This window comes from Canis lupus, chromosome 1, assembly GCF_011100685.1.
Source record: "Canis lupus familiaris isolate Mischka breed German Shepherd chromosome 1, alternate assembly UU_Cfam_GSD_1.0, whole genome shotgun sequence".
Taxonomy (NCBI): domain Eukaryota; kingdom Metazoa; phylum Chordata; class Mammalia; order Carnivora; family Canidae; genus Canis; species Canis lupus.
This window is the reverse complement of record NC_049222.1, coordinates 114,603,017-114,626,679: the sequence shown is the minus strand read 5'-3', so window position 1 is coordinate 114,626,679 and position 23,663 is coordinate 114,603,017. Positions and strand designations below refer to the sequence as shown.

The 23,663-nt window shown below is 56.9% G+C and overlaps 4 protein-coding genes across 7 annotated transcripts in view; 3 read left to right on the top strand and 1 right to left on the bottom strand.

Moving 5' to 3' along the window:
* SAMD4B (sterile alpha motif domain containing 4B) overlaps positions 1-11,015 on the top strand; it is a 42,475-nt gene extending 31,460 nt beyond the window's left edge. The window contains exons 8-14 of one of the 4 annotated variants that reach the window (XM_038528921.1): positions 417-502; positions 1,001-1,119; positions 1,666-1,864; positions 2,056-2,179; positions 4,084-4,167; positions 10,257-10,324; positions 10,914-11,015. In XM_038528921.1, the coding sequence (XP_038384849.1) occupies positions 417-502; positions 1,001-1,119; positions 1,666-1,864; positions 2,056-2,179; positions 4,084-4,167; positions 10,257-10,324; positions 10,914-11,000 (767 nt within the window). In that variant the 3' untranslated portion in view covers positions 11,001-11,015. Of the gene's footprint in view, positions 1-416; positions 503-1,000; positions 1,120-1,665; positions 1,865-2,055; positions 2,180-4,083; positions 4,168-4,376; positions 6,571-10,256 lie in introns of those variants that run through there. The other 3 variants (XM_038528919.1, XM_038528918.1, XM_038528920.1) reach the window with 3 other exon arrangements.
* Positions 6,697-11,527, bottom strand: PAF1 (PAF1 homolog, Paf1/RNA polymerase II complex component). Its single transcript, XM_038528922.1, has 14 exons — positions 11,186-11,527; positions 10,546-10,575; positions 10,355-10,447; positions 9,919-10,040; positions 9,772-9,838; positions 9,565-9,666; positions 9,377-9,482; positions 9,205-9,273; positions 9,020-9,123; positions 8,821-8,937; positions 8,593-8,721; positions 7,528-7,633; positions 7,331-7,421; positions 6,697-7,253 (listed from the first exon to the last, which is right to left on the bottom strand). The coding sequence occupies exons 1-14, from the start codon at positions 11,230-11,232 to the stop codon at positions 6,850-6,852; spliced, it is 1,587 nt and encodes a 528-aa protein (XP_038384850.1). The 5' UTR covers positions 11,233-11,527; the 3' UTR covers positions 6,697-6,849.
* MED29 (mediator complex subunit 29) lies at positions 11,122-15,582 on the top strand. The gene is made up of 4 exons (XM_038528923.1): positions 11,122-12,011; positions 12,557-12,615; positions 12,873-12,957; positions 15,267-15,582. The coding sequence occupies exons 1-4, from the start codon at positions 11,796-11,798 to the stop codon at positions 15,507-15,509; spliced, it is 603 nt and encodes a 200-aa protein (XP_038384851.1). The 5' UTR covers positions 11,122-11,795; the 3' UTR covers positions 15,510-15,582.
* Positions 15,583-21,089: 5,507 nt separating this feature from the next.
* On the top strand, positions 21,090-23,227 carry ZFP36 (ZFP36 ring finger protein). The gene is made up of 2 exons (XM_038525673.1): positions 21,090-21,226; positions 21,977-23,227. Exons 1-2 carry the CDS (start codon positions 21,188-21,190, stop codon positions 22,928-22,930), a joined length of 993 nt encoding a protein of 330 aa, XP_038381601.1. The 5' UTR covers positions 21,090-21,187; the 3' UTR covers positions 22,931-23,227.
* The last annotated feature ends 436 nt before the right edge of the window (positions 23,228-23,663 follow it).

The following is a 23,663-nucleotide window of genomic DNA, read 5'->3' as shown; positions in this document are numbered from 1 at the left end:
TCCAGTGTCTCCAAACTGAGCAGAAGGTGGGACAGTGTGTTGGTAGAAATTGTGTACAGTATGAGGCAAATCCACTGGTTCCTTCCTTCACAGGAGACTAAAGGCCACAGGATAAGTCTGGTGAAACTCCTAGTGGTCTTGGCCTTTCCTGAGGCAGCATGGCATAGCAGACTTTACACTTGGGTCCATATCCTTTTAGCCACGTGACCTGGGGCAAGTGATTCAACCTCTCTGAGCCACTGTGGTGGGCTTTACATATTTTCACAGCAGCCAGGTATCATGCTTCACACATAGCTAGAACTCACGCAGCCTTGGTCCTCTTCCAACTTTTGTGCTGGCCAGCAGGGGCTGAGGAAGCTAGAAGTTGGCAGAGGACATGCTGGGGCTAACTCTCCTCCCTTTCCCTTGTCCCTCAGTGTGCACCCAGCTGCTGGTGTCCCGACCAGACGAGGAGAACATCACCAGTTACCTCCAGCTCATTGAAAAGTGCCTGACTCATGAGGTAAGGCCTCCTCTAGGGTTCCAAGCAGGAAAAGGCTCCCCTCATCACTCTCAGCATCCCTATTCCTCACGTGGCCCTCAGGGCCCAGCCTGGCTGCACCCACCCTCTATCTCCAGCCCTCATCTCACCAGTGTTGGCCCTGGCGGCTGCCATGAGCTCTCCTTCTCAGAGCCTTACTACATATTCCTTCTTTGGGAACCAGTTTCCTCTTCCTCCTGCTGGTCTCTCAGCTCTCAGTTCAGATATGTGCACTTCAGATGCCTACACTGGCCCCTCACAGCAGATTGGGCTTCTCACGCCTCCTGGGCTTCTCCCCCACAGTGCTCATCACCGTTCAGATCGCATGTGTGTGTTTTCCCCAGCTGAACTGTGAGCTCTGCGTGCGCAGGTTACTGCTGCATCCCAGCATTGCCAGCACAGAGCAGGCAGGCAGTCGGGTGGGTGAATGGAAGGCAGAGAGGAAGGCACACCCTCCCTGCTTCACGCTCCCAATTCTAGGCGTTCACGGAGACGCAGAAGAAACGGCTGCTGTCCTGGAAACAGCAAGTGCTGAAGCTCCTCCGGACCTTCCCGCGCAAAGCCGCCCTAGAGATGCAGAACTACCGGCAGCAGAAAGGGTAAGCAGGCGGCCAGGGTGTAGGAACCTTCCTTCCCAAGGCACCGATAGTGCTCAGTATGCTGATCGCGTTCTGGGCTGGGAATCGGTTGTCCTCATTCAGTCACTGGGTAAACCTTACACAAGTCACCCAGTGAAGACTTTCCCGGAAGAAAATCAGGGTGTTCTTCCCACTGCAGCAGGGTGCTGAGTTGACAGAAGCAACATCTGGCCCTTTGCCTGTCCCCTGTCCTCCTCACCTGTGTGTAGAGGGCTGTGAAGTCTCTTTTCTCCACAAATACTAAGTGTCACACTTGAGAATTAAAGTTAGGAGAACTGCTGTAAGTGGATGTGAGGAAACCTTTGTCCACTCCCATCTCTGTCCTGAGGGTACCTCGGGGCAGGAGAACAGTGTGTGTGATGCAAGGATTGGATAGGGAGTCCTTGTTCATAGCAGGTCTGTGTTCTGTCCTTCCCATGGGGATTATGGGAGGGGAAGGGAGGAAGGGGTGGACAGAGTGGGGCCCCAACCACCTAAACTGACACCCTGCCTTCTACTCTTTCACAGCTGGGCGTTTGGCTCCAACTCCCTTCCCATAGCTGGCTCTGTGGGGATGGGGGTGGCCCGGCGGACCCAGCGGCAGTTCCCAATGCCTCCCCGGGCCCTCCCACCTGGCAGGATGGGCCTTCTGAGCCCTTCGGGCATCGGGGGCATCTCCCCCCGACATGCCCTCACTAGCCCCAGCCTTGGGGGCCAGGGCCGACAGGTGAGCCAGCGGGAAGCAGAGGGCCTGGCGCTTCTGGGATTGGGGTGGTGGTTCCTGAGCTGTGCATGTCCATGTGTTTGCACCTGGGCCTGGCTTAAATGGGAGAGGCTCCTTTGCCAGTTCCACCGAGCCTGGGCCTGGGCTTCTTCCCACTCAATTCACCACTTTCTGTTTTCCCCTGCCCTGTGTAGAACCTGTGGTTTGCCAACCCTGGAGGCAGCAACAGCATGCCCAGCCAGAGCCGCAGCTCTGTGCAGCGCACCCACTCCCTCCCGGTCCATTCATCGCCCCAGGCCATTCTCATGTTCCCTCCAGGTAAGCTGCCCCCACCGTTGGGGCTCCACCTCGACAACACCCTTAGGTGGCCCTTCTCTCATTCCCATTCCCACTATCCTTCCAGTGCTTCCTTCTACCTCCCATCACTCTGTACCCATCTTCCCACATCATGAGTTTTCTTATACCCTCCCCTCTCCCCCACTGCAGTTTTCCTTCTCAGATCCTGCCTGCTTTCTCTGTCTTCTCTCTCCCCTACTCCCAACCCCGCATTTCCACACCTTTCCTTCCTGTGTCACAGTCTTAGTGTCTCTGCTGGTCTCCGTCACCATCTCTCTAGAGGATTCCTCTCTAAAATACTCAGTCTGGAAGGGGTGGAGGGGGTGAGACAAAGCATCAAGTTTTCCATGGGGGGTTGTCCTGCCTGTCAGTCCACTGGGATTCTTTCAGGCAGGAACCAGCAGACTTCAGTTCTTAAAACCAGGTTCTACACTAAAGGGTCTGTGAGGTGAGATGACTGTTTTTCCTCTGTTCATAGAACAGTGTAGAGATGAGAGATCAGAATGAGGGTGAAGTTGGCAAGAGGGAGGTTAGAGAAATGCTAGCCCGGCCTTGTCAAGTGGGGGTGTTTCTTGCCCTGGGCTGGGCCTGCTGCTGGCCACTGAGGCTGCAAAGGCAGAGAAGGCTGTGGGAGATGGGGCACCTGGCTGGCTCATCAGTAGAGCATGCAACTCTTAATCTCAGGGTTAGGAGTTCAATCCTCATATTGGAGGTAGAGTTTACTTTAAAAATTTGTTTTTAACTAGACTTGTAGGTGACCCTAAGGTCTTCATGACATAAAGTGCCAAATTAGTGGCTTTCAATTTATGAGATTATGTGAACTGCCATCTGTCAGAGGCAGAGGACCCTGTCCACTGTGTTCATCCTAGCATAGGGCTTGGCACATGGTAGGCATCTGTAACGGGATGCTAAATGACTGGATGGGTGAAATGCACAAGCAAAAAAGTTGAAACAGTTCTTTTTACTCTTTTTACTGACGTGCTGTGTGCTGGACTGTGTATCCAACACCTTTCCTACTCCATCAAATCAGTTTCTCCCGGCTGTGTACATGAGGGCACTGGTGTTATTCCCATCATGTCAGTCATAAATCTGAGACTCAGAGAGGTGACTTGCCCAAGGTCAAAAAAATATATATTTGCTAAGAACGGCCAGTTAGGTGTCCCAACATGGTCTGAGCTCAGAGTTCATTGGGGATGTGATGACAGGTAAGGCTGGGAGTGGGAGCAAAAGAGTGTTCTGAACCCAGGCAGAGAGCTCAGGCTTCCTCCCCATAGCAGTGAGGAGCCAAGGAAGGGGTTTTAAGCAGTGTAGGGTGGGGTCAGCTCTGCTCAGGAGTGGGCTGTTTCCCAGACACCAGAACAAGAGGCCCTTTAGAGGTGACTTGAGGACAAACCCCATGGCTGCTGTCCTGATTTGCCCCGTCTGCCAGGCCTGCCCAGATGACATCCTGCCCAGGGGAGCAAGTCCAAGTGGGGTTGGGAAGGGTTCTAATTAAGCTTCTGCACCAACTACAGAGCAGGTATGGGGCTGCCCAGTGCCTGGGGCCAATGCCCAGACTGTGCCTAAGGCAACGTGCAGGGTGCGGCCTCCAGGAAGCGCCCTCAGCTTCCCACACTCCCTCAGCCTGCTGGTCAGGCTTTTTGTTCATTGCTAAGCCTCTCCCTGCTCTGTGCACCCCCGGCCCGACTGTCCTTCACCCCTGCCCAATCATACTTCCCATCAGAGCGTGTGCCACGTCTCACATGCGGTTCCTCCATCTCCTGCCTCTCCCTCCCTCCCTCTTATCCCTGTCAGCCCTCCCCCCACGGCAGCCCATCCAGTGCTCGGTCTCCCAGGCTCTGCTCTCCACCTGAGCTCAGCCTTTGCCTCTGTTCTCTCCCCCTCAGACTGCCCGGTCCCTGGGCCTGACCTGGAGATCAATCCCACTCTGGAGTCTCTGTGTCTGAGCATGACAGAACACGCCTTGGGTGGTGAGCATTTCCTCTTTCCCTGACCCAGCTCCCACCTACCCAGCAGCGTCTCCGCCTCTGAACTGAGCAACTCAGAGCATCCTGAGGGGTCCCTAGGGGAGGCCAGCCTCCAGGGAGGGCCTGACTGGGATGACAGGCTCCCGGAGCGCCTTTTCTTGGGCCTCCCGCCACTTCCTGATCTTCCTCCCTTCCTCCCTTTCTTACCACAGATGGGACAGACAAAACCTCCACCATCTGACGGGACCCACAGCCCAGCGCACCCATAGGCTCCCTGGGCGGCGGGCGGGGGCCAACCCCCAACGGGCTTCTCCGCGACAGCGAGAGGGTGGGCTGGCTCAGCTATACATTCTAGTATTTTTCTACTCTCTCACCCTTTTAACTTTTGTTTAACATTGGCACACGCCTTGCTCACTCCCAGGCCCGTCGAGGGATTCCTGCTGAGGCTCAGGGAGGTAGGGGGCAGCCAGGATAAAGGGAGCAGGGACTGGCTAGCCTGACTGCCCCTCCTTCCCTCCCTCATCCCCTGCCTGGCCCCGTCCCACCCCTGCCTCCTCCAGACTGCCGGCCACCCGCCCCTCCTAAGGGAGCAGCTTCCCCCTGTCTTGCGGGGCCTGCTCAGCACCATCTGACATCTGGGGAGAGGAACGGGGTTGACCACTTGCTCTCCTGGATGTTATTTGAGAGGAGCTAAGGAGAAGGTGGTGGATGAGGAGAGGAGCCTCTCTCTCCTTATCACCTGCCTCTCTTCCCCATTCCCATCATTCCCCAAGGACAGGAGCCACCCTCCTTTTACTCACCTCCTTTTGCCCTGTTTATCAGAGGTTCTCTACAATTAATTTCTTAGGCCTATTTAAGATGCATATTTATATAGTTCTTAACGGTTTTTCTCTCTGATCATTCCCTCTCATTTTTAGAATCCCCAGGCCTCTCTCTGAGCCAAGACAGTGGCAGGGGGAGCCTGAATTTTACGAGGGGAGAGGGCAGAGCCCCCTCCTCCAGACCCCCTAGCCCTTCCCCGCTTCCCCCGTCCTGGCTCCCCAGATGCAGAGGTTGAAGGCCAGGAGCCAGGGCAGCCAGTGAGGTCAGGAAGTCTGTTGCCTTAACATCCCCTTCCCGCAACCAACACACCCTTGTCCACTCCCAGGTCTGGTTGCTGAAAGACTTGGGGTAAGGAATAAGGGAAAGGGGATTGTTTGGTTTTTGGTTTCTTTCCCCACCCCTTTTCTTTCATCCTTCCCCACCCCCCCATTCTGTCATGACCTCACTTAAGTGGAACACTATATCATAACCCAGAGATTTGTCCCAGCTGTGGAGTCACACAGACCCTCTGGTCTCTGTTCCTGCTGAGGGGTTGTGCTGGGGCCCAGGTGGAGGGAGGGGATTTGGGGGTTCAGGCTGTGGGGAAGCCAGGGTCCCCTATTCCAACCCCCTCTTCCCACTCAACCCACCCCACCCCCCACTGGGACATTCTCAAGCTTTTCACACCGAAAAGGAAAAAAAATGTTATTTTTAGATACATTTTATGAATAACTTTTGTTATGAATATGGCTGGTAACCATTGTGTATGTTATTAAAGATACAAAATGTTGGGAAAAAACAAAAAACCAAAAAAAAAAATTTTAAAACCACCGCCCTCCCTGCACTCTCAGCCCATTCCCCAGACCTTCTTGCCTCTGCCCTCCTGGTCTGGACCTCCCTCAGCTCTGAGCCCAGGGAGGGGGAGGAAGCCAGGGGGTGGGGTGGCCCTGGGGATCTGCTAAGGTCCCCACCTCCTCTCCCAGTGCCGGGCTGGGTGGGGTGTCAGGTTTATTTATGTACCTCTTGCACACTCATCAACCTATGCAAGTCCCCCACCCCGGCCCCTCCATGTTTCTGTGCCTTTGCTCATTCCCCTCAAGCTCCCAGGGCTTCTCCAGTCCCCCTCCCAATAGCCCCGGGAAGTGGGATGGACAGGGGCCACCTCGTTTGGAATCAGCAGGGTGTCCCTCGTACAGGACCCTCACCACCTCCCAGCCAGTCCTGTCGTCTTCACTACCCATCAGGGTGAGCTGGCTCTGCCTGGCATTGGGAGGTGGTGAGGGACACCCCACACACACACAATGGGAGGCGAGAGCTGCCCCCTTCCCCCCACCTGACAGCAGAGTGTGCAGGACGCAGGCGGCCCCACTCTGATGAGCAGGACCCTGATCCTCTTCTGTTCCAGCCCCCCCAAGCCCCCTGCCCCCCACCATGATTTCACCCTCCCTCCTATTCCCAGCCCCACTGGCAGAATCAGCTTTGAGTAACTGTACAGTTTTTCTCGCTGTTGGAGAAGACTTACTTGTTGGAGTTTCACTTGTTTAATGGTCTGGGCTTATTTTGGAAAAAAAAAAAAAAAAAAAAACAAGAAACAAAAAAAAAGATTCTGACCTTTGTTATGCTACATTTCATGGAAAACCTAGAGGCCTTAGGCTGAGGCCATCGAGCTCCTGGGACAGGGCGGGAAGGAGAGGTGGAAGCCGAATGAGACCATAGGGCTGGGAGCGGAAGTAAAGGGAAAGAAGTTGGCTTTATTAACAGCAAGGCCTGGAGGAGAGGAGGGAAACAAAGCGAAGGGTTCGCAAACAGACCACTCAAAGTGCCTTCCTACGCATAATGCTCGCATTATAATCGTGTCTGCACCAACCCTGAAGGGCCTGGGACTCAGTCACTGTCACTGTCAGCTTCACTGGAATCAGAAGCTGCAGCTTCACTGCCATCCTCCTGGGCGGAGTGCTCACTGCCACTGGGGAAGGGACTGGCGCTGCGGCTCCGGCTCCGCTGGCCACCCCCATCACTGCCACTGTCCGAATCGTTGTCACTGCCACGGGCTTGGCCTCTGTCCTCGTCATCAGAATCCGCATCGTCTTCTGAATCTGCATCACTGCCAAAGATCTCCTCTTTGTCCCTAGCAGCCCGGGCCTCATCTTCACTGCTCTCATCCTCGCCGCTACCACTCTTGTCACTCGCCTCGTCCCTGTCACCCTCTTCGCGTTCACTCTCACTGCCTGAGCGCTCATCCTCACTGCCTTCCTTCTCACTGCTGCTGCCTTTCTCGCGTTCCTCATCTGTAAGAAAGCAGGGAGAAGTGAGACCCAGTTTCCCACCCTTCCAGGACTCCTGGGGTTTGGCCTTTCCAGCTTACCTGAGCCCCCAGCTTCTTTCTCTTCCGTCTCCATCTCTTCTTCCTCTTCTTCTTCGGGTTCGTGGTTCTCCAACTGGGCCTTCCGTGCCTCCTAGAAGCAGCAGGGTTGAGGGGGAAGAGGGTGTTCTGTTAGGCTTGTTTCTCTCCTTACCCATTCCCACCCTCCGTGGGTGCCCTGGGCCAGTGATGCTTGTTACCTGGGCTTCTAATTCCTTCTCATTCATGTCCCGGTGTTTGACCACAAGCAGGGCATTAGTACCGGACTGAACCCCAGCCTTTGCCCGGCGTTTACTCAGACGGACCCTGCAGTGGGCAAGTTGGTGAGGAGGGGTATGTGGAAGATGCATCTAAAGATCTGACTTGATTCTTACTATCTCACCAATGTTTAGTCCAGAACAGACCAGAATCAATGTGGGTTGAATGAAGGAGACCACACTCAGGTCGGGTAAGGGAAAGGGAAGACTAATAGCTCCACAAGTCCCCTGTATTTATAAAGTGTATGTGTATACACACGTGCGTGTGCACACACAACACAAATGTGTGCACATAAGAGATTTCAAGGTGCATTAGTTACCAGCACTTAAAAGCACAGAATCTAGATGGCTGGCTTTGGGAAAATGCTAAACTGTGGCCCCTTTTCCTTCCCATAGCATAGCAACAATAGGATGGAACCCTTTGCTGGGCCAGGTCATGGTGCCCTTGGAGGTTGTCAAGAGCTCCAGGTCACTCAGCCCACCAGCCCACTGTGCTACCTTCTACATGGATGGGATCAGAGTTTGGGATCTCTTGCTTTAAACAAACTCAAGATCACACTTTCTTTCCCAACCCTTACATTACACTGAGGGCCCTAGCACAGGAGTAAGTAAACAAACGTCTAGCTCTCAGGGGAAAGTTTGTTTGGGGGACGGGGTGGGGGGGATCCCCTTATTAACTTGGATATCCAAGATTTCATTTAAAATATTTATCCTAATTTGACGTATTACTCTGTATTTTGTTTATGCTGACTTTCACATGAAATCTCTTATTATCAGATGGAATTTGGCTATCTACCCTACAGAAAGGCTCAATCTCCTTCCTGGGTTCTTTTTGTTAGAATTAGGTCCAGCTCCCATGCTTGAGCAGGCTTCTGCTGCTCCTGTTTAAAATGCAGGAGAGACCAATCCTTATGTACAAATGACCTGCAGCGTAGTTCCTGTGTACCCCAGGATCAGGATTCTAAAGCGCAGGCCCAGGTTAATCTGAGGTAGGCGTGTACCAAGTACCTGGTCTCCAGTTCATTGTAGTAAACCCCATCACCCTCCCGGAAGATGAAGAAGTAGTTCTCCTCATAGCCCTTGCTAGCTTTGTTCTTCACATTCCAGTTGTACTCCCGGGCAATCTTGTAGTCATACCTGATGAGGATGATGGGAACAAGGTCACCCCATTTCTTCTTTATGAGGGGAAAAAAGACCCAATTCTCAATCCCCAAAACTTAACCCCAACCCACGCACACATCATCCGGTGCATAGTCCATCTCCTCCTCCTGGTCCCGCTTTCGTTTCTTCAGTGTCTCCTCCACAGGCAGGAAATAAGCCACAAACTGGTTCCCTTCCTCATCCATCATGCCTCTGGATGGAAAAAGGAGAAAATGAAGAGTGAGGACAAAGGGGCAGTGAGGAACATGGGTGGGCAGTGGGGTTACTTACTTACCTGATCATGGCCTGAGACATCATCTCCAATGCAGCTGCACCACTCGTGTCCTTGGGGGCTGGGTCTGAGTCAAAAATGACCTGAGCACATGGGTTGATCCACATCTGGGGCAAGAACACTGGCATTAGACTGGGATGAGCAGCGATGGCAGGCTATCTTTGCTGCCTCCCTGCCCTGGATCTGACCTTAAAGTCTGGGAAGACAGGCATGACCTCCACCGGTGTCACTCGGGGCTTGCTGTAATGCTGGGAGATCTGGTGGGGGCAAAAACAGGGTCGGTGAAGAGGAGGACGTGGAGTTTTGGAGCTGTACCTTGTTCTGCCTGCAACCACCATCCTACCCCAGTCCCTCAATTACCGACTTCTGGGCATCTTCAAAAGTTTTCTCAATAGCTGTGATCTGGCTATCCCTGTCTTTGTAAATTTCTTCCTCCGTGAACTGTTGCTTCACAGAAACCCCAATCCTACAAGTAAAGAGAGAGGCCTTTAGGGATCACTGGACACACCTGAAATCTCCGCTTTCCCTCCTTACCCACCACAACTTACTTGACCTCAGGCTTCTCATTGGAGATGCCATAACGGTTGAACTCAGTGGAGATGTACTCAGTCTTCCGCATCCATGGCACCACCTTCGCATGCTGCTGGGATCTGGGGTAGAGTATTAGGCACTTAGGACCCACCACTCTCCTCCCATTAAAGAGAGAGAGAGAGAGACACACACACACACACCCCTGATGTCTCCAGCACACTCACCTTTTGGAGCTTGTAGGGGCCTGAATCTCTTCTTCCAAAAGCTTCTCATCAGCGGGATCGAGGAGTACTAAGGGAGAACAAGAGGGTCGTGAGGCAGGACCTGGCCTTTGCTGGCCTAGAGCAGGTCCTCCCTGCCTTCCCACACACCATTGGGGTCGATGCGGTAGGTATCCGGGTTGATAAGGTCAATGGTGACCCCCAGGTCTGGCTCAGTGAGGAGGTCGTGCTTGTGTTGTTTTTCCAAGGAAGTCGCTTTATACTGGACAAACCTGGGTGGGGAAACACGCATTATGGCTTCCTGATTCCAGCTTTACCCCTCACATCCCTGCTTCCCAGAGCCTAAGCCTCTCCAGGGAGGAACTCAAAATGGGGAGTGTCCCCCACGCAGGGGCCAGAAGCCTGGCTCTTCCGTGGGAAGAGACTTGGACACTGCTTGTTTCATTCATTAACAAGTATTTACGGAGCACCTACTGTCCTGTTGCTAGGTGCTGAGAAAAGAGCAGTCAACAAGAAAAGCAATCCTTGCCCTCAAGGAACTCATGATCTAATTGAGGTATTTCACCAACCTCCATCTCCGCCTCACCTGTTCTGGTCAAAGGGGTAGGTGATGAACTTCGGGTCGAAGGGGATGTCAGGGAGGCTGTTGCAGTACTTGACTCGGCAGACCACTCCGGACCTGGGAACACAGTGGTTCAAAACCTGGCCCCTGCTGCCCCACCTCTGCTCCCAGCCCCCACTGGCCCACCCCTTCTGGGAAAACACAAGGGGGCTCACCTCTCCGGCAGAGTCCGGTGAGAATTGGGCCTGGTAGGTAAGAGAGACACATTGACAAAGATGGAAAAAACCGGACAGAAGAATGAAGGAGGTTTTTTTCCCCAAGTTTTTAAAAAAGGGAAGGTGGGGGTGACACATGGTAAAATCCTTTGGGCAGCGGTGCTCCAAGTACTTTAACGGAAGGAGCCTAATATTCAACTCCTCCTAGGGAAAGTGCAAACGCTTTCCTGAATGAAGCCAACTGCTCAGTCGCTCTTGGAGGAGAGGTCTTCAAGTGCTTTAGTAGAACTACGTGCTCAATCGCTTTTGGCAAAGGGGTTCTCGAAATGCTTCACTGGAGTAATAAACGCACAATCCCTTTTAAACAGTCTCCCCATAGCCTAATCTCTGAACTCCATGGCAGGGAGCGGGGACAACACCCCACCCCTGAAGGAACCCACCCCTGTCAAAGGTAAGCGCTCCGTGACGTCACGGCGTTCGCGGCGAGGGTCTCACATCACGGGCAGACCCGGGGGCCGGCGGCGTCGTAGGAAGACACCCGCGCCCGGCCCCACCCCCCGCCGCCCGCCCGCCCGCCAGCCTCGCCGAAACCTGGAGACCCCCAGAGGAAAGCGGAACAGCCAGGTGGCGTGGCGCCTACCTGTGGCCATCCTCCCGCTGGGCCTGAGTCTGAATGGTGGGCGCCATGGCGACAGGGTGAAGGAGGCCCGGACGGGGTCCTTGCTGAGCCGCGGGGAGACGCGGAGGGGTGTGCCGACGTCTGCGGACGCCTAATCCGAGGGAGGCCTCGGGTTGGCGCCGCTCTCAGTCGGGTAGGGTCGAAATGAGGTCGCCTGGTGAGAAGAGTGCCAGAGGAGACTCGGCTAAACGAGAGCAGGCAGCGCCAAAGACGGACTCGCAGCTCCGGCTCCACCAACTGCCGCCAAGACGCTGAGGACCCGACAGGTCGCCTCAGGCCCCGAGCCCTTCTGGGAAATAGAGTCCGGATTAGACCCACACCCGGATTGGCAAACGGCTGGGTAAGGGGCGGGGCGACGGAGGAACAGCCTCTTGTGATTGGCAATCGTAAATGTGGACGTCTAATTTGAGAGTCAAGGGGGAGGGGAGAGAGGGGGTTGTCCTTTCTTCCCATTGGCTGAGTGGCTTGGGAGGCGGAGCTAAGTAGCAAACGGGACCTGGAGACAGAGACGCCAAGAAGAAACCGGGAGAGACGCTCTTGTGGCGCACTTCCGGCGCGCTGGGCGAGGAAGATGGCTGCGTCCCAGCAGCAAGCTGCCGCTGCTTCGTCTGCCGCGGGTGTGTCGGGTCCGGGTTCGTCTGGTGGCCCGGGTCCGCAACAGCAGCCGCAACCACCAGCACAGTTGGTGGGGCCTGCCCAGAGCGGGCTTCTGCAGCAACAGCAACAGGACTTCGATCCAGTGCAGCGTTACAAGATGCTCATCCCGCAGTTGAAGGAGAGTCTACAGGTGATTGGCCGGGAGCTGTGAGTAGCTAGAGGGGTCTTATTCTCTGACTCCAAGGGGGAAGGCAGAGGGCCTCTTTAGTCTGGGAGAGAGCAAAGGAGCGTTGGAGAGGCAGGAAGGGGGAATGACGTTTGGTCCTCTGGATGAGGCCAAAGCGAGGCTCTGCAGATTGACAGTGTGAGCGGGATCAGCGCGGATGTTGGGCCTGGGAATGGCCGGAACTCGAGTGGGAGGGAGTTTAAAGGAAAAATAAGCCTCTGGTTGTTAATACGTGAGGAAAAGCCTGGCCTGTACAGAGATTCTTTCCATGATTGGTGGGTGAGGCAGGAGTGTAAGATCTGTCGGAGATTACTGGGAGGACCCTCGGTGAGAGCGGGCTTCTAGGAAAATCCTGCTACTCTGGATTGACAGGAGAGGTGCCAAGTGATGAGAAGGCTTGAAATTTAATAGATCTTAGGGAAGAGTGTAGATCTACGAAAAGTACTTTTGGCAGATCTACACCCCCTTCTGTTTCTCTATCTCGTGCCTTTTTTTTTTTTTTTAACTAGACCTTGATGAAGGTCGCCGCCCAGAACTTGATTCAGAACACTAACATTGACAACGGCCAGTGAGTATAGCCGCTCTCCCTAGTCTTAGAAACTCACGCGGATCCCCACCCACTTATGCCCCCTTCCTTCTGTTTTCGAGCCCCACTCCTTAGCGACCACCCTTGCTCTTTTGCCTCTTCTAAAACAGTCCCTTAGGCCGTGCCTTGGGGTTTCTGGGCCTAAACTTGGTTTCCTGATGGATACTTGGTTGGGTAGACACTGAAGTCCCAGAGATTGGAAATTCATTCTCCAGTCACCTTCTTCTCCTGGACTATAGAAAGAGCAGTGATGGACCCATACAGCGCTTTGACAAGTGTCTGGAGGAGTTCTACGCACTCTGTGACCAGCTGGAGCTCTGCCTGGTAAGGGGCCTCCTAGACACTGGGTGACCACAGCCCTGCCTCAGTCCCCAGGTCTCCGGAAACCCTGTCAGTCGGCACACATGGGGCACCTCCTATGGGCCACTCTCGTGCTTCAACTGATGCTGGGGACATGATGTTGCTCTGATCCTTGCCTTTACTAAGCTTCCAGTTCAGTGGGGTGACATACATCCCCAAATAGTGACAGCTCAGAGTGGTCAGGGCTAGGATGGGAGAGGCACAGGATCCTTCCCTCAGGATTAAAATGAGGGAAGTTTGGGGGATTGTGGAAGCCCAGAGAAGGCACGTGACTCTGCCAAGGATAGGGCAGGGAGAGAGTGGCTCAGGGAAGTTTACTGGTAGAGAGCACATCGGAGCTTTGGCTGGAGCAAAAATGGAAGAGGGTGGGTGATTAAGAGCACAGACTCTGGAATCAGAGGGATCATCAATCTCTACTTGTGACCTTTGGGTTTCTCCTTTAAGAAATGGATTTTGGGGAAAGACAGCAATATCAAATATGTAAAAAACAACATGGTACTAAGCATGTGGCAAACGTTTCCTGTAGTGTCATCATCATCATCATCATCATTTTAAACTTGGTTTTGAAGGAAAAGTCAGAATTTGAGAAGTCTGGGGTGGTAGAAAGGTGTTCCAACCATAAGGGACAGCTTCTACTTTAATTTCTCATATCGGAATGTCATGAAATTCAGTTTAGCTGAGGTGTAATATGCATTAGGGCTTGTGGGATTTTTTTTTTTTTTTTTAGATTTATTTATTTGAGACAGCTCACGTGCACAAGTTGGGGGAGGGGCAGAGGGAGAGAGAGAGAGAGAAGCAGGCTCCCCGCTGAGCACAAAGTCTGACACAGGGTTTGATGGCAGGACCCAGAGATCATCACCTGAGCCAAAGTCAGGCACTTAACCGACTGAGCCACCCCAGGGCTTGTTGGCTTTTGAATATAGCCTTGAGGGTGGTGGGGAGCCATGGAAGGTTTTAAGCAGGGAAGAACATGGCCCTGCTGGCTTTTTTAGGAATATACTTCTGGCTGCCAAGTGAAGGATGGGTTAGAGGAGCCAAGAGTGGAGGCTGGAAGCCCAAGGAGGCCACCAGGACAGGATTCAGGTAGGCCAGGCTGCACCAGGACAGGGCCATGAGGAAGTGGGGAAGAACAGATGGGAAAGCTGCTCAGAAGGCTTCGTTAACAGACCATGGGGCTGCCGGACTATGGGAGGAGTCATCTCCAGGATGACGCCCAAGGCTGTAGTTGGAATGGCAGTGCCATTCCTGAGACAGGGACCCAGGAAGAGGAACAGTTTGGTGAGGAGAGTGTGACAGCTCAGGAATTTCAGGGGAGGCTGGGGATATAGATGTGATATTACTGCGGAGGTGGGAACTGTGTAGTGCATGTGGGTGGGACAACCCCTAGAGGGCATGAGAGCAAGAAGAGATGGGACCTGTGAATTGCCCTGTTTAAAGCTTGAGCAGGAGCATCTGGGTGGCTCAGTGGTTGAGCGTCTGCCTTTGGCTCAGGGCGTAATCCCGGGGTCCTGGGATCAAGTCCTGCATCGGGCTCCCCGTGGAGAGCCTGCCTCTCCCTCTGCCTGCGTCTCTGTGTCTCTCATGAATAAATAAATAAAATCTTTAAAGAAAATAAACATTAAAAAAAAATAAAGCGGGCAGCCCCGGTGGCTCAGCGGTTTAGCGCAGCCTACAGCTCAGGGCGTGATCCTGGAGAGCCGGGATCGAGTCCCACGTCAGGCTCCCTGCATGGAGCCTGCTTCTCCCTCTGCCTGTGTCTCTGCTTCTCTCTCTCCTCTCTGTGTATTCTCATGAATAAATAAATAAATAATCTTTTTAAAAATTTTAAAAAAATAAAGCTTGGGCAGAATAAGAAGTTCTTAGAGCAGCCAGAGAAGAAGGAGGAAAACCAGAAGCAGGTATCATCAGAGAAGCCACTGCCAGGGTCAAGGCTGGAGTTAGGACAGTCACAGCAATAGCAGCTGACATTCATCAGTTAGCACTTAATGAAGCACTAGGACCTGTGGCTGTCTCACACACTGTTCTCACGGTTCTCACCCGATGAGGCAGCAAAGGTAGTCATTAAACCCATTTGATTTTCCAAAGGAGGAAACAGACTCTGAGAGGGGAAGCTGCATGCCTGAGGTCACCAGCAAGTGACCAGCAGGGCCAGGCTCTGACTGCAAACCCCTGGGAGTCCAGAGGCCCAGCCAGCTACCCCATGCTGGCCCTTGGGGTGGAGTTGGGAGCACCAGGAGGGACACTGATACCACACCTTGCCTGCCTGTCCACAGCGCCTGGCACATGAGTGCCTGTCTCAGAGTTGCGACAGTGCCAAGCATTCGCCAACTCTGGTGCCCACGGCCACCAAACCAGATGCAGTACAGCCTGACAGCCTGCCCTACCCGCAGTACCTGGCAGTCATCAAAGCCCAGATTGCCTGTGCCAAGGACATTCACACCGCTCTGCTGGACTGTGCCAACAAGGTCACGGGCAAGACGCCGGCACCACCTACAGGCCCTGGGGGCACCCTGTGAGCTGGCAGGGCTGGGAGTGGGGCAGGCCCCCGGGGAAGGGGACAGGGAGGGAATGAAGAGTGACCTCAAAGCAGCCTGTCTCCGACTTTTCTTCCCGCCTGAGTTCTGTGGCCCGAGCCAGCAGGGGGCAGCAGAGGCCAGCAGGGGGCGCGCAGGGCGGGGCCTTGCTTCCCCTGGCAGCCTGCTGTCCTGTCCTGCCGAGCCCAGGATGCACTTTGGACCCCCCGTTGATGACCTCTTACAGGGCTCGCCCCCAGCCTGCCTGGGCAAAGAGCCCTGACCTGCCTCTCTCCCTCAGTCTTTCCTGACTTTGTCCATTTGGGGGTGGTCTCTCTGTATTTGCTCCCTTTTCTAGCCGTTTCTCTGTGTGTTTCTAAGGCATGTGTCTGTTGTCTGCCTCTCGTTGGGTCTCTTTTTGTCCATTTCTCTACCTCTTTGGTCCTGTTTCCCTGTCTCTGACCATCTCTGTCTTAGTCTCCTTTTGCTCTATTCTGCTCCCAGTTCTAACTGGGACTCTAGTATGAAGGGGGCTAGATTCTGGGAGCCAGACCCCTAGGCTACCTGGGGCTAGAGGAAGGAGTTTCACTTCCAAGGGCCACAGCCAAGTCCAGGGATCCCCAGCACCTCCTTTGTCAGCCCAGCACCCCCAGTCCTTAGCCCAGGAAAGGGGAAGTGAAGGGGTTCTAGGCCCTGACCTCAGCATGCCTGGTCTGGGAGCAGCTTACTCCCCCACCAGAACCCGGAGCCTGCGTCAGCAGCACTCAAACTAGGGGCATTGTGCAATCCGTGGTGAAGCCTAGCCCAGCTGGATGCCTGGGTCCCTGTATTTTTAGCCCCAAAGGAGAAGTGAAAAGGCCCCAGCAGGGGTGAATCATCAGTCCTGGGGAAGAACCCAGGCGCCTGGGCCCCAGCTCCGGGAAGCAGGCCTTGGGGAGGGGGCTTCAGGGAAGGAGTGGCCCACCAGGCTCCCCTTTTACCTGAGAGCAAGCCTCGGGAGCTCAGCCATGGCTTTCAGGCCTGGGCAAGTGCAAGGCGGAGCTACCAGCCCAGGCCCAGCTGTTGGAGTGAGTCAGCCTGGTTGCGGGACTGCCCCACCCAACACCTTCTGTGCCCTGGTTCCCATCTCGCCGCCCAGAGGTGTCCTGTCCTGGACTCCACATCTGCAAGGAAAGCCTGGGACTGTGAAGACCTGTGATTCAGCCAGAGCCCAAGTCCCCACACTAGAGTCCTGGGAAATGGCCAGCCTGTGTGTGTGTGTGTGTGTGTGTGTGTGTGTGTGTGTATACACACCCCAGGGAGTCCCTTTCTTGAAGTCCCAGGCAGGCATATAGGGCAGACCCCCCAGGAAGGGCAGCAGGCCTCTGGGCACTAGCTGAAGATGCTGCCCACAGGAATAAATGTGACACAATGACACAAATGCAGGGCACATGTATGGAAATTGGCATTACTTTGTTAAAAAACTTTAGTTTGAGAGCCTAGGTTGGGTGGTGGTCCGTGGGTATTCATTATCATTATTATGATCTGTAAATAGATGTTACGTGGGTTGTTAAGTAGATGAGAAGATTTACTTTGGGGGAAAAAAAGTCCTTGACAGAGGTCACGAAGTCCTCACTGAGAGGCTGAACTGGAGCCAACTTGAAGGCGAGGGAGTAGGCATGTGGGCATTTGGAGGAAGAACATCCCAGGGAGAACGTGTGGGCATTTGGAGAAAGAGCATCCCAGGGAGAAGAACAGGAGTGCAAAGGCCTCGAGGCAGGAATGTGCTGATGTGTCTGTGGAACAATGCGGAGGCCTGGACCACAGTGCAGGGGGCAAGGGTAGAAGTTGCCGAAGGTCACAAAGGACCTTAGTGGAGATTTTTACTAGATCATCAGACCAGAGGGAGATTACACGGCCTGGTGCCCCACCACGCACTCCAGGGAAGAGCGCACTTGAGATGCATGGCCACAGAGGGCAAAACAGACCCTGGGGACATGGGTGCCGGTGGCCCCCTCTCCCCCAGCAGAGAACAGGAGAACCTACCACCATCCTACAATCAGAGTCCCCAGGTTCTCCGTCCCAGTGACAGTCCCCCAAACAGACTCTAAAGGAACAATCCAACCACATGAATATACAAACAACTCTCTAATCACCACTTAACCCACTATCTTTCACCCCATCGCAGACTTTGCCCATGACTGGCTGACTCAGCCCTCCGCTCAGCTCGACATTATCGAAAGTAGCCTTAGCTGCGGCTAGATAATGCTTCTCAGGTACAAGTGTGTGCGTGTGTGTCTCGGCTGGGCCCATGGAGGGGGCGAACAGTGACCGGCCACCCTCCCCGTCATGTGTGCCGTAGACGTCAGGAACCAAAGTTCACCAGTTTCACTGCCTTGTGACTGGGCCTCAGAGGGAACCTCAACCAGATTCTGGCCTCCCATGTTCTCAGCTTCCCCCCAGATAAGGACACACACGCTTGGGAACACTAGTCACTGCACACACAGCTCCAGGGACCCCGCACCGGGCCCCAGCCTCCTAGAGTCCCACAGACGCTGAGGCACAGGGCTTCCCGGTGGGGGCGCACAGATCCTCCTCCCGCCAGAAGACAGGGCGGCCAGACCCCTGACCCCGCGCTCCTCGGGGGGTCACTCCAGCCCCCATAGTGCTTCAGAGCTACCCGCAGATGTGCGTGCAGTTCATGTAAGTCACACGCTGCCGCGAATGCCGCCTGGAAGACACTTGCAGCGTACACATTCCCACACCCAGGGATGCTTAAGCAGCCTAGTCAACCGCACGGTGGCAGGTGGTTTCACACATCCCTTCGCGCAGCCGCGGCAGGCGGGCCTGTCCGTACACAGCCCTCACGCAGGAAACGGGGCGCACACACTCGTGTCCCACACCTACTTCCCCCTGACTGTGCACCCGGCCACACCGGAGCACACACGCTCCCACCCGCAGCACACACACGCACACACACACAGCCACACGACGTCGGCCGCGGCCCGCCCACCGGCTGGCCCCGCACTTGCACACTCGGCCGCGCCCGCTCACGCCCAGGCACGCCGGGCGCGCACACGTGCCGCGAGTACACGCTCCCCTGCTCGCCCGCGCACTCGCACCGACTCTCACACCCCCGCGTTTCCCGTCCCCGCTTGTTTTTCTGGAAACTGCTCTCCGTTCCCCTCCCCCTTGGCCGGAAGTGCTCGCCGTATTTTTAGCCTCTCTGGTTTCCGCCCCATTCCTCCTCCCTCGGCGGGGCGGGGAGCTGCCCCCCTGCACCCCGCGGGGGACCCCGGCCATCCCCTTCCCCACCGTCATTCCAGAGGGGATTCCCGGCCGCCGCTGGGGCCACGGATTTTCCCGCTGGCTACGTGGGGAGCGGGGAGGAGTCCAGCCCGAACTTCCTCCCCGGCCGGGCGTCCGGGGCCTGGACGGGGTGGGGGGGAGCCAGGCTCCTCGGTGGGAGGGAGGAGGGGCTGGGGGCTCGGGCTGGAGAGGGAGGGGGGCTGGGCGCCCGGGCTGGTGGGTCCGACGTAGGAGGGGCTGGGGGCCTGGTGTCCGGGATCTAGCAAAGAGGCGGTTTGGAGAGCTGCCCCGTCCTCCCCCAGATCTGAGCAAGGAGGGGGCGAGGCCCGGGGCCCTGGCTCCCACCCCCTGCGTTTGGGTGGCGGTCGGCCCTTCCCCGCGCAGAGCCCCCTCCAGCCTCCAAGAGCGTCGCCCAATCCCTAGCGTCCTGGCTCTCGGGGCCGATGACTAAGCAGATAGGAGAGGGGACGGGGTGAGCCTGACTCAGGGATGGGAAATGCTCCCTGTCTCCAGGCAATCGAAACTCCTCTGGGATCGCGGCCGGAGTCGAGCCACACTCCGGGGACCCCAGGGTGTCCCCCCCCCCCCCACCTCCCGCTCTCCCTACCGCCGCAATCCCACTAGCGGCCCCGGAGTTTGGAGCCCGGCCGGGAGGCGGGCGGCAGGCACCTCCCCTTTCCCCCTTTCCCCCTTTTCCCCCGTTGTCCCCGAGGCTGTGTTTACAGGCGACACAAACCCTGGTTACAAGAGAGGAACCCGGGCGTCCGGGCCGAGCCTCCTCGTCACCGCTTCCAGGAAGCCCCCCTCCCCCGCCCCTTGCGAATGAGTCACGGGCGAGCGGGAGGCTGCAACCGTGCCAAAGGCACCCGCAGCCGCCCAGCTCACGGGACCGGCCGGGAAGGCCCCTCGGCCCCAGAACGCGCCGCACAGGGATTCCCCCGAGCTCCGTCCGACCGGGCAGGTCGGTGCGCCGGGCAGTGTCTCCGCCTCGGTCCCAGCGCGCGGCCGCAGCCCGCAGAAGGCAACTTTCCGCCCGGGTAGAGCCGCACCCCGTGGCAACGACTTCAGCCCCCATGTTTTTGCACTCCGGGCACCCAGCCCACCGAGAGCCCCTTTAAAAGTGAACTTTCTCCCCAGGCCTTTGTAACAGAGTGTCACGCAGGGCACCCCCTCGACCACAGCGGCCTTGCCAGTGTGGGGAGTCACCCCCGCAGACTGGCAGTTCTCTCAAGGCAAACCCCTCCAAAAGACGCCCGTGCGACCACCAGTTGGTGGGGGGGGGGGGGACCCGTTCCTTCCACCTCCAAAAGACTTTCCATCGGAGGCAAACCCTCGTCCACAATAAAAGACACACACACACACACACACACACACACACACACACACACACACCGCCCTTTCCAATCTTGAGTTTTCTCAGAGGGCGAACTTTTACTAACAGGTTCGACAACAGTAACTCGGCCTGGGTCTCCTCGTGTGTAAAATGGGCACAATGCGTCCTTGAGTGGATGGCCGTAAAGTACTTTCACGCAGCAGAGCTGGGGGGCGGGTACCGATCAGAGGGGCCATCTGCTGCGTGAGCTCGAGGGGCCCCCTTCCTGCCTCGCCAGGGATCCGGGGTCCCCCGCCCCCGCGAGTCTCGAGGGCCAGGGGGCTGGTGACCAAGGCCTCCCGACCTGGGCTGTTTGAGCGAAATCCCCCACCTGGCCTGGGTCGCCCTTCCGTGTTGCTCCTACGGGATTTCTGGCCTGTCGGTGTTTGCTTCCCCCGGTTCATCTCCCCGCTTTTTCAGTTTACGCGACCCTCCCTCTCGCTTCCCCCTCTTTTGAGTTTGTCCCTCTGGGACTGTCTCTAACTTGTCTTTTCCGTCTCCCAACTTCCCCGCCTCTCCCTGCCTCCGGGGCGCGCGCGGCTCTCCCGCCACGGCCGCGTCCCTGCGCGGTTCTCTCCCCGGCTGCGTTCCCGGCTCTCTCCTCTCCCCGCCCCCGGCCGTCGTCCCGCGCACGCCCTCTTGGCCTCGGCCCGTGTCGATTCCCCGGGGAGCCCTGCCCCCACCACGGCCCAGTTCGCTTCTCCGCGCCTCGCTCTCTCCAGCCTTGGAAACTGGGCCGACACCCCGCTGTCCCCCCTGCCCCCTGCCCCCCCTCCCCCCGGCCCGGGGCACTCCCCGCTTGCGACCGCCCGCGGGGCCGGGCTCCGGTGCGTCCTGGCCGGGGGCCGGGCGGGCCTTGCTGGGGGCGCGCGTCCGGGAAGCGCCCCTTCTGGCCCCACCCACCCGGCCCGCCCCCCCTCGCCCGCCTCTATAAAAGCCCGGGCTCGGCCGGCCGACCGCAGCCTGACTTCAGCGCTCGCCCTCCCGGCCGACTCCTCACCCCTCGGCCGCTCGCGCCGCCATGGATCGCGCCACCATGGACCTCTCCGCCATCTACAAGGTGAGCCCCGCCGGCGACCCCCGGGCCCGCCCCCCCCGCTAGGGCGACGAGCGCCAGTGCCCACAGCTCCGGCCCGGCCCGGGGCCCTGCCGCCCTTCCCACACCCGCGCGGTTCTCAGGAGGTGAAAACAGAGCCCGCGACTTTCGTGGGGCGGCCCTCGGGGGTCGGGAGGCCGGGGGACTCGTCGGAGTCCAGGGCTGTCTGGAGGCGGAAATGGCCCCACACCTGGCCTAACCCCCAGTGGTTGCTGAGGGCGCGGTTTGGCGCGGAGGCGGCGCTGGGCGCGGAGTCTCGGGGTGAGGGGGGGCCGACTCCTGACCCTCCGGCCCTCGGGCCAGCAGGAGCTCTGGGGACTCTCAAGTCCGACGGCTTCCCGACTCCGCGGCTAACTTTGCCTGCTTCCCCAGTTGTGAAACTGGAGAACCCGATGCGAGGGGTCAGCTCCCCGGGGGCCCAGAGGCTCGAAATTGGGAGGACAGTGGTGTTGTCGGACTCTGGGGTCTTGTTTTGATCCGGCCTGGAGAGCCGGGGACTCTGGTTCCCTCGGGAGACACTTCTGTCGCGGGGAGGAAAAAATTCTGAACTTCCAAATCGGGATCCCTGCCATCCGGCACCCATATTTTAATGTGGGCAGGTGGGGCTCAGGCTGGGAGCCCACGAACCGGACTGGCAAGCTCTTAGGTGCCCTGCAGCTGGGGTGGGGCGTCACCCAGCATTTTCGGTTTCTTAACCGATCCTTGTTCCCACAGAGCCTCCTGTCGCTGAGCCCTGACATGCCATCTGACCACGGAGACACGGAGTCCATCCCAGGCTGGCCCCCCTCCGGGCTCTGGAGCCCCAGCTCACCCGAGAGGAGCCGGGTTGGGATCAGTGGCCGCCTGCCTGGCCGCTCCACCAGCCTGGTGGAGAGTCCAAGCTGTGGCTGGGTGCCACCACCCCCGGGTTTCGCACCCCTGGCTCCCCGCCCAGGCCCTGAACTGTCGCCTTCACCCACCTCACCTACTGCGACTCCCACCACCTCATCTCGGTACAAGACCGAGCTGTGTCGGACCTTCTCCGAGAGTGGGCGCTGCCGCTACGGGGCTAAGTGCCAGTTTGCCCACGGGCTGGGCGAGCTGCGCCAGGCCAGCCGCCACCCCAAGTACAAGACCGAACTCTGCCACAAGTTCTACCTCCAGGGCGGCTGCCCCTACGGCTCACGCTGCCACTTCATCCACAACCCCAGCGAAGATCTGGCTGCCCCGGGCCACCCTCATGTGCTGCGCCAGAGCATCAGCTTCTCGGGCCTGCCCTCCGGCCGCCGACCGTCACCACCACCAGCAGGCCTGGCAGGCCCTTCCCTGTCCTCCTGCTCCTTCTCTCCCTCCAGCTCCCCACCACCGCCACCTGGGGACCTTCCACTTTCACCCTCTGCCTTCTCTGCTGCCCCTGGGACCCCGGTGGCCCGAAGGGACCCCACCACAGTCTGTTGCCCCTCCTGCCGAAGGGCTACCCCCAGTAGCGTCTGGGGGCCCTTGGGTGGCCTGGCTCGGAGCCCCTCTGCACAGTCCCTGGGATCTGATCCTGAAGAATATGCCAGCAGCGGCAGCAGCCTAGGGGGATCCGACTCGCCTGTCTTCGAGGCTGGGATTTTTGGGACACCCCAGCCACCTGCAGCCCCCCGGCGACTCCCCATCTTCAACCGCATCTCTGTTTCTGAGTGACAAGTGCCTGCCCAGTACAGATCAGCTGGATTCAAGGGGGCCATTTCTCTTTTGCTGTGGGTTCCACAGGGGCCCCGGGGCTGTGGGGAACTCGGGGGACTCAATCAAGTAGCCTCCCCCTACCTTCCAAAGTGCATTAACCCACTCCCCTGACCCCACGCTGGGGCAGGTCCCCAGTGTGCAAGATCTGTGTTCATGGTGTTGGGGTGGGGAGTTTTCTGGGTCTTGTAAAAAAAAAAAAAAAGTATGTAGCAGATTTGAGGAAGGCAGTGAGCCCTCTACCCACCCCTCCCTTTCCCAATGCTGTGAATAATAGGCTCCCACTGCCCCCTCCCAATTTCTCCTAGACCCTGAGGTTCCAGAGTCTGGTGGTGACTGGAGCCTCCCCCGAGGGGGAATCCTGGTGCTCGAATTTCCCTCCAAAAGCAAGTAGCCAAAGCCATTGCCAAACACCCCCACCCCCAATTCCCCCCCCCAGCCATTGGGCTCTTTATTTATGACGACTTTATTTATTCTAATGGATTTTATAGTATTTATATATATTGGGTCGTCTGCTTCCCTTGTATTTTTCTTCCTCCTTTTTGTAATATTGGAAACGATGGAATAATTATTGTTATAAGTATGCTATAATAATATATTAAGTAATATATTGTTAAAAGTTTATTTTTGTGGTTTTTGGAATTTTTAAATAAAAGGAATCTGTGTGTAAACTGCAATCCCGGAGTCCTCTGCG

Coding starts and splice junctions, on each gene's coding strand:
- MED29 (XM_038528923.1), top strand. CDS start 11,796: ATGGCTGCGTCCCAGCAGCAAGCTGCCGCTGCTTCGTCTGCCGCGGGT. Junction 12,616..12,872: donor ACTAACATTGACAACGGCCA/GTGAGTATAGCC, acceptor CCTGGACTATAG/AAAGAGCAGTGATGGACCCA. Junction 12,958..15,266: donor ACCAGCTGGAGCTCTGCCTG/GTAAGGGGCCTC, acceptor GCCTGTCCACAG/CGCCTGGCACATGAGTGCCT.
- PAF1 (XM_038528922.1), bottom strand. CDS start 11,232: ATGGCGCCCACCATTCAGACTCAGGCCCAGCGGGAGGATGGCCACAG. Junction 10,448..10,545: donor CACCGGACTCTGCCGGAGAG/GTGAGCCCCCTT, acceptor CTGTGTTCCCAG/GTCCGGAGTGGTCTGCCGAG. Junction 9,667..9,771: donor GCCCCTACAAGCTCCAAAAG/GTGAGTGTGCTG, acceptor ACTCTACCCCAG/ATCCCAGCAGCATGCGAAGG.
- ZFP36 (XM_038525673.1), top strand. CDS start 21,188: ATGGATCGCGCCACCATGGACCTCTCCGCCATCTACAAG. Junction 21,227..21,976: donor ACCTCTCCGCCATCTACAAG/GTGAGCCCCGCC, acceptor TTGTTCCCACAG/AGCCTCCTGTCGCTGAGCCC.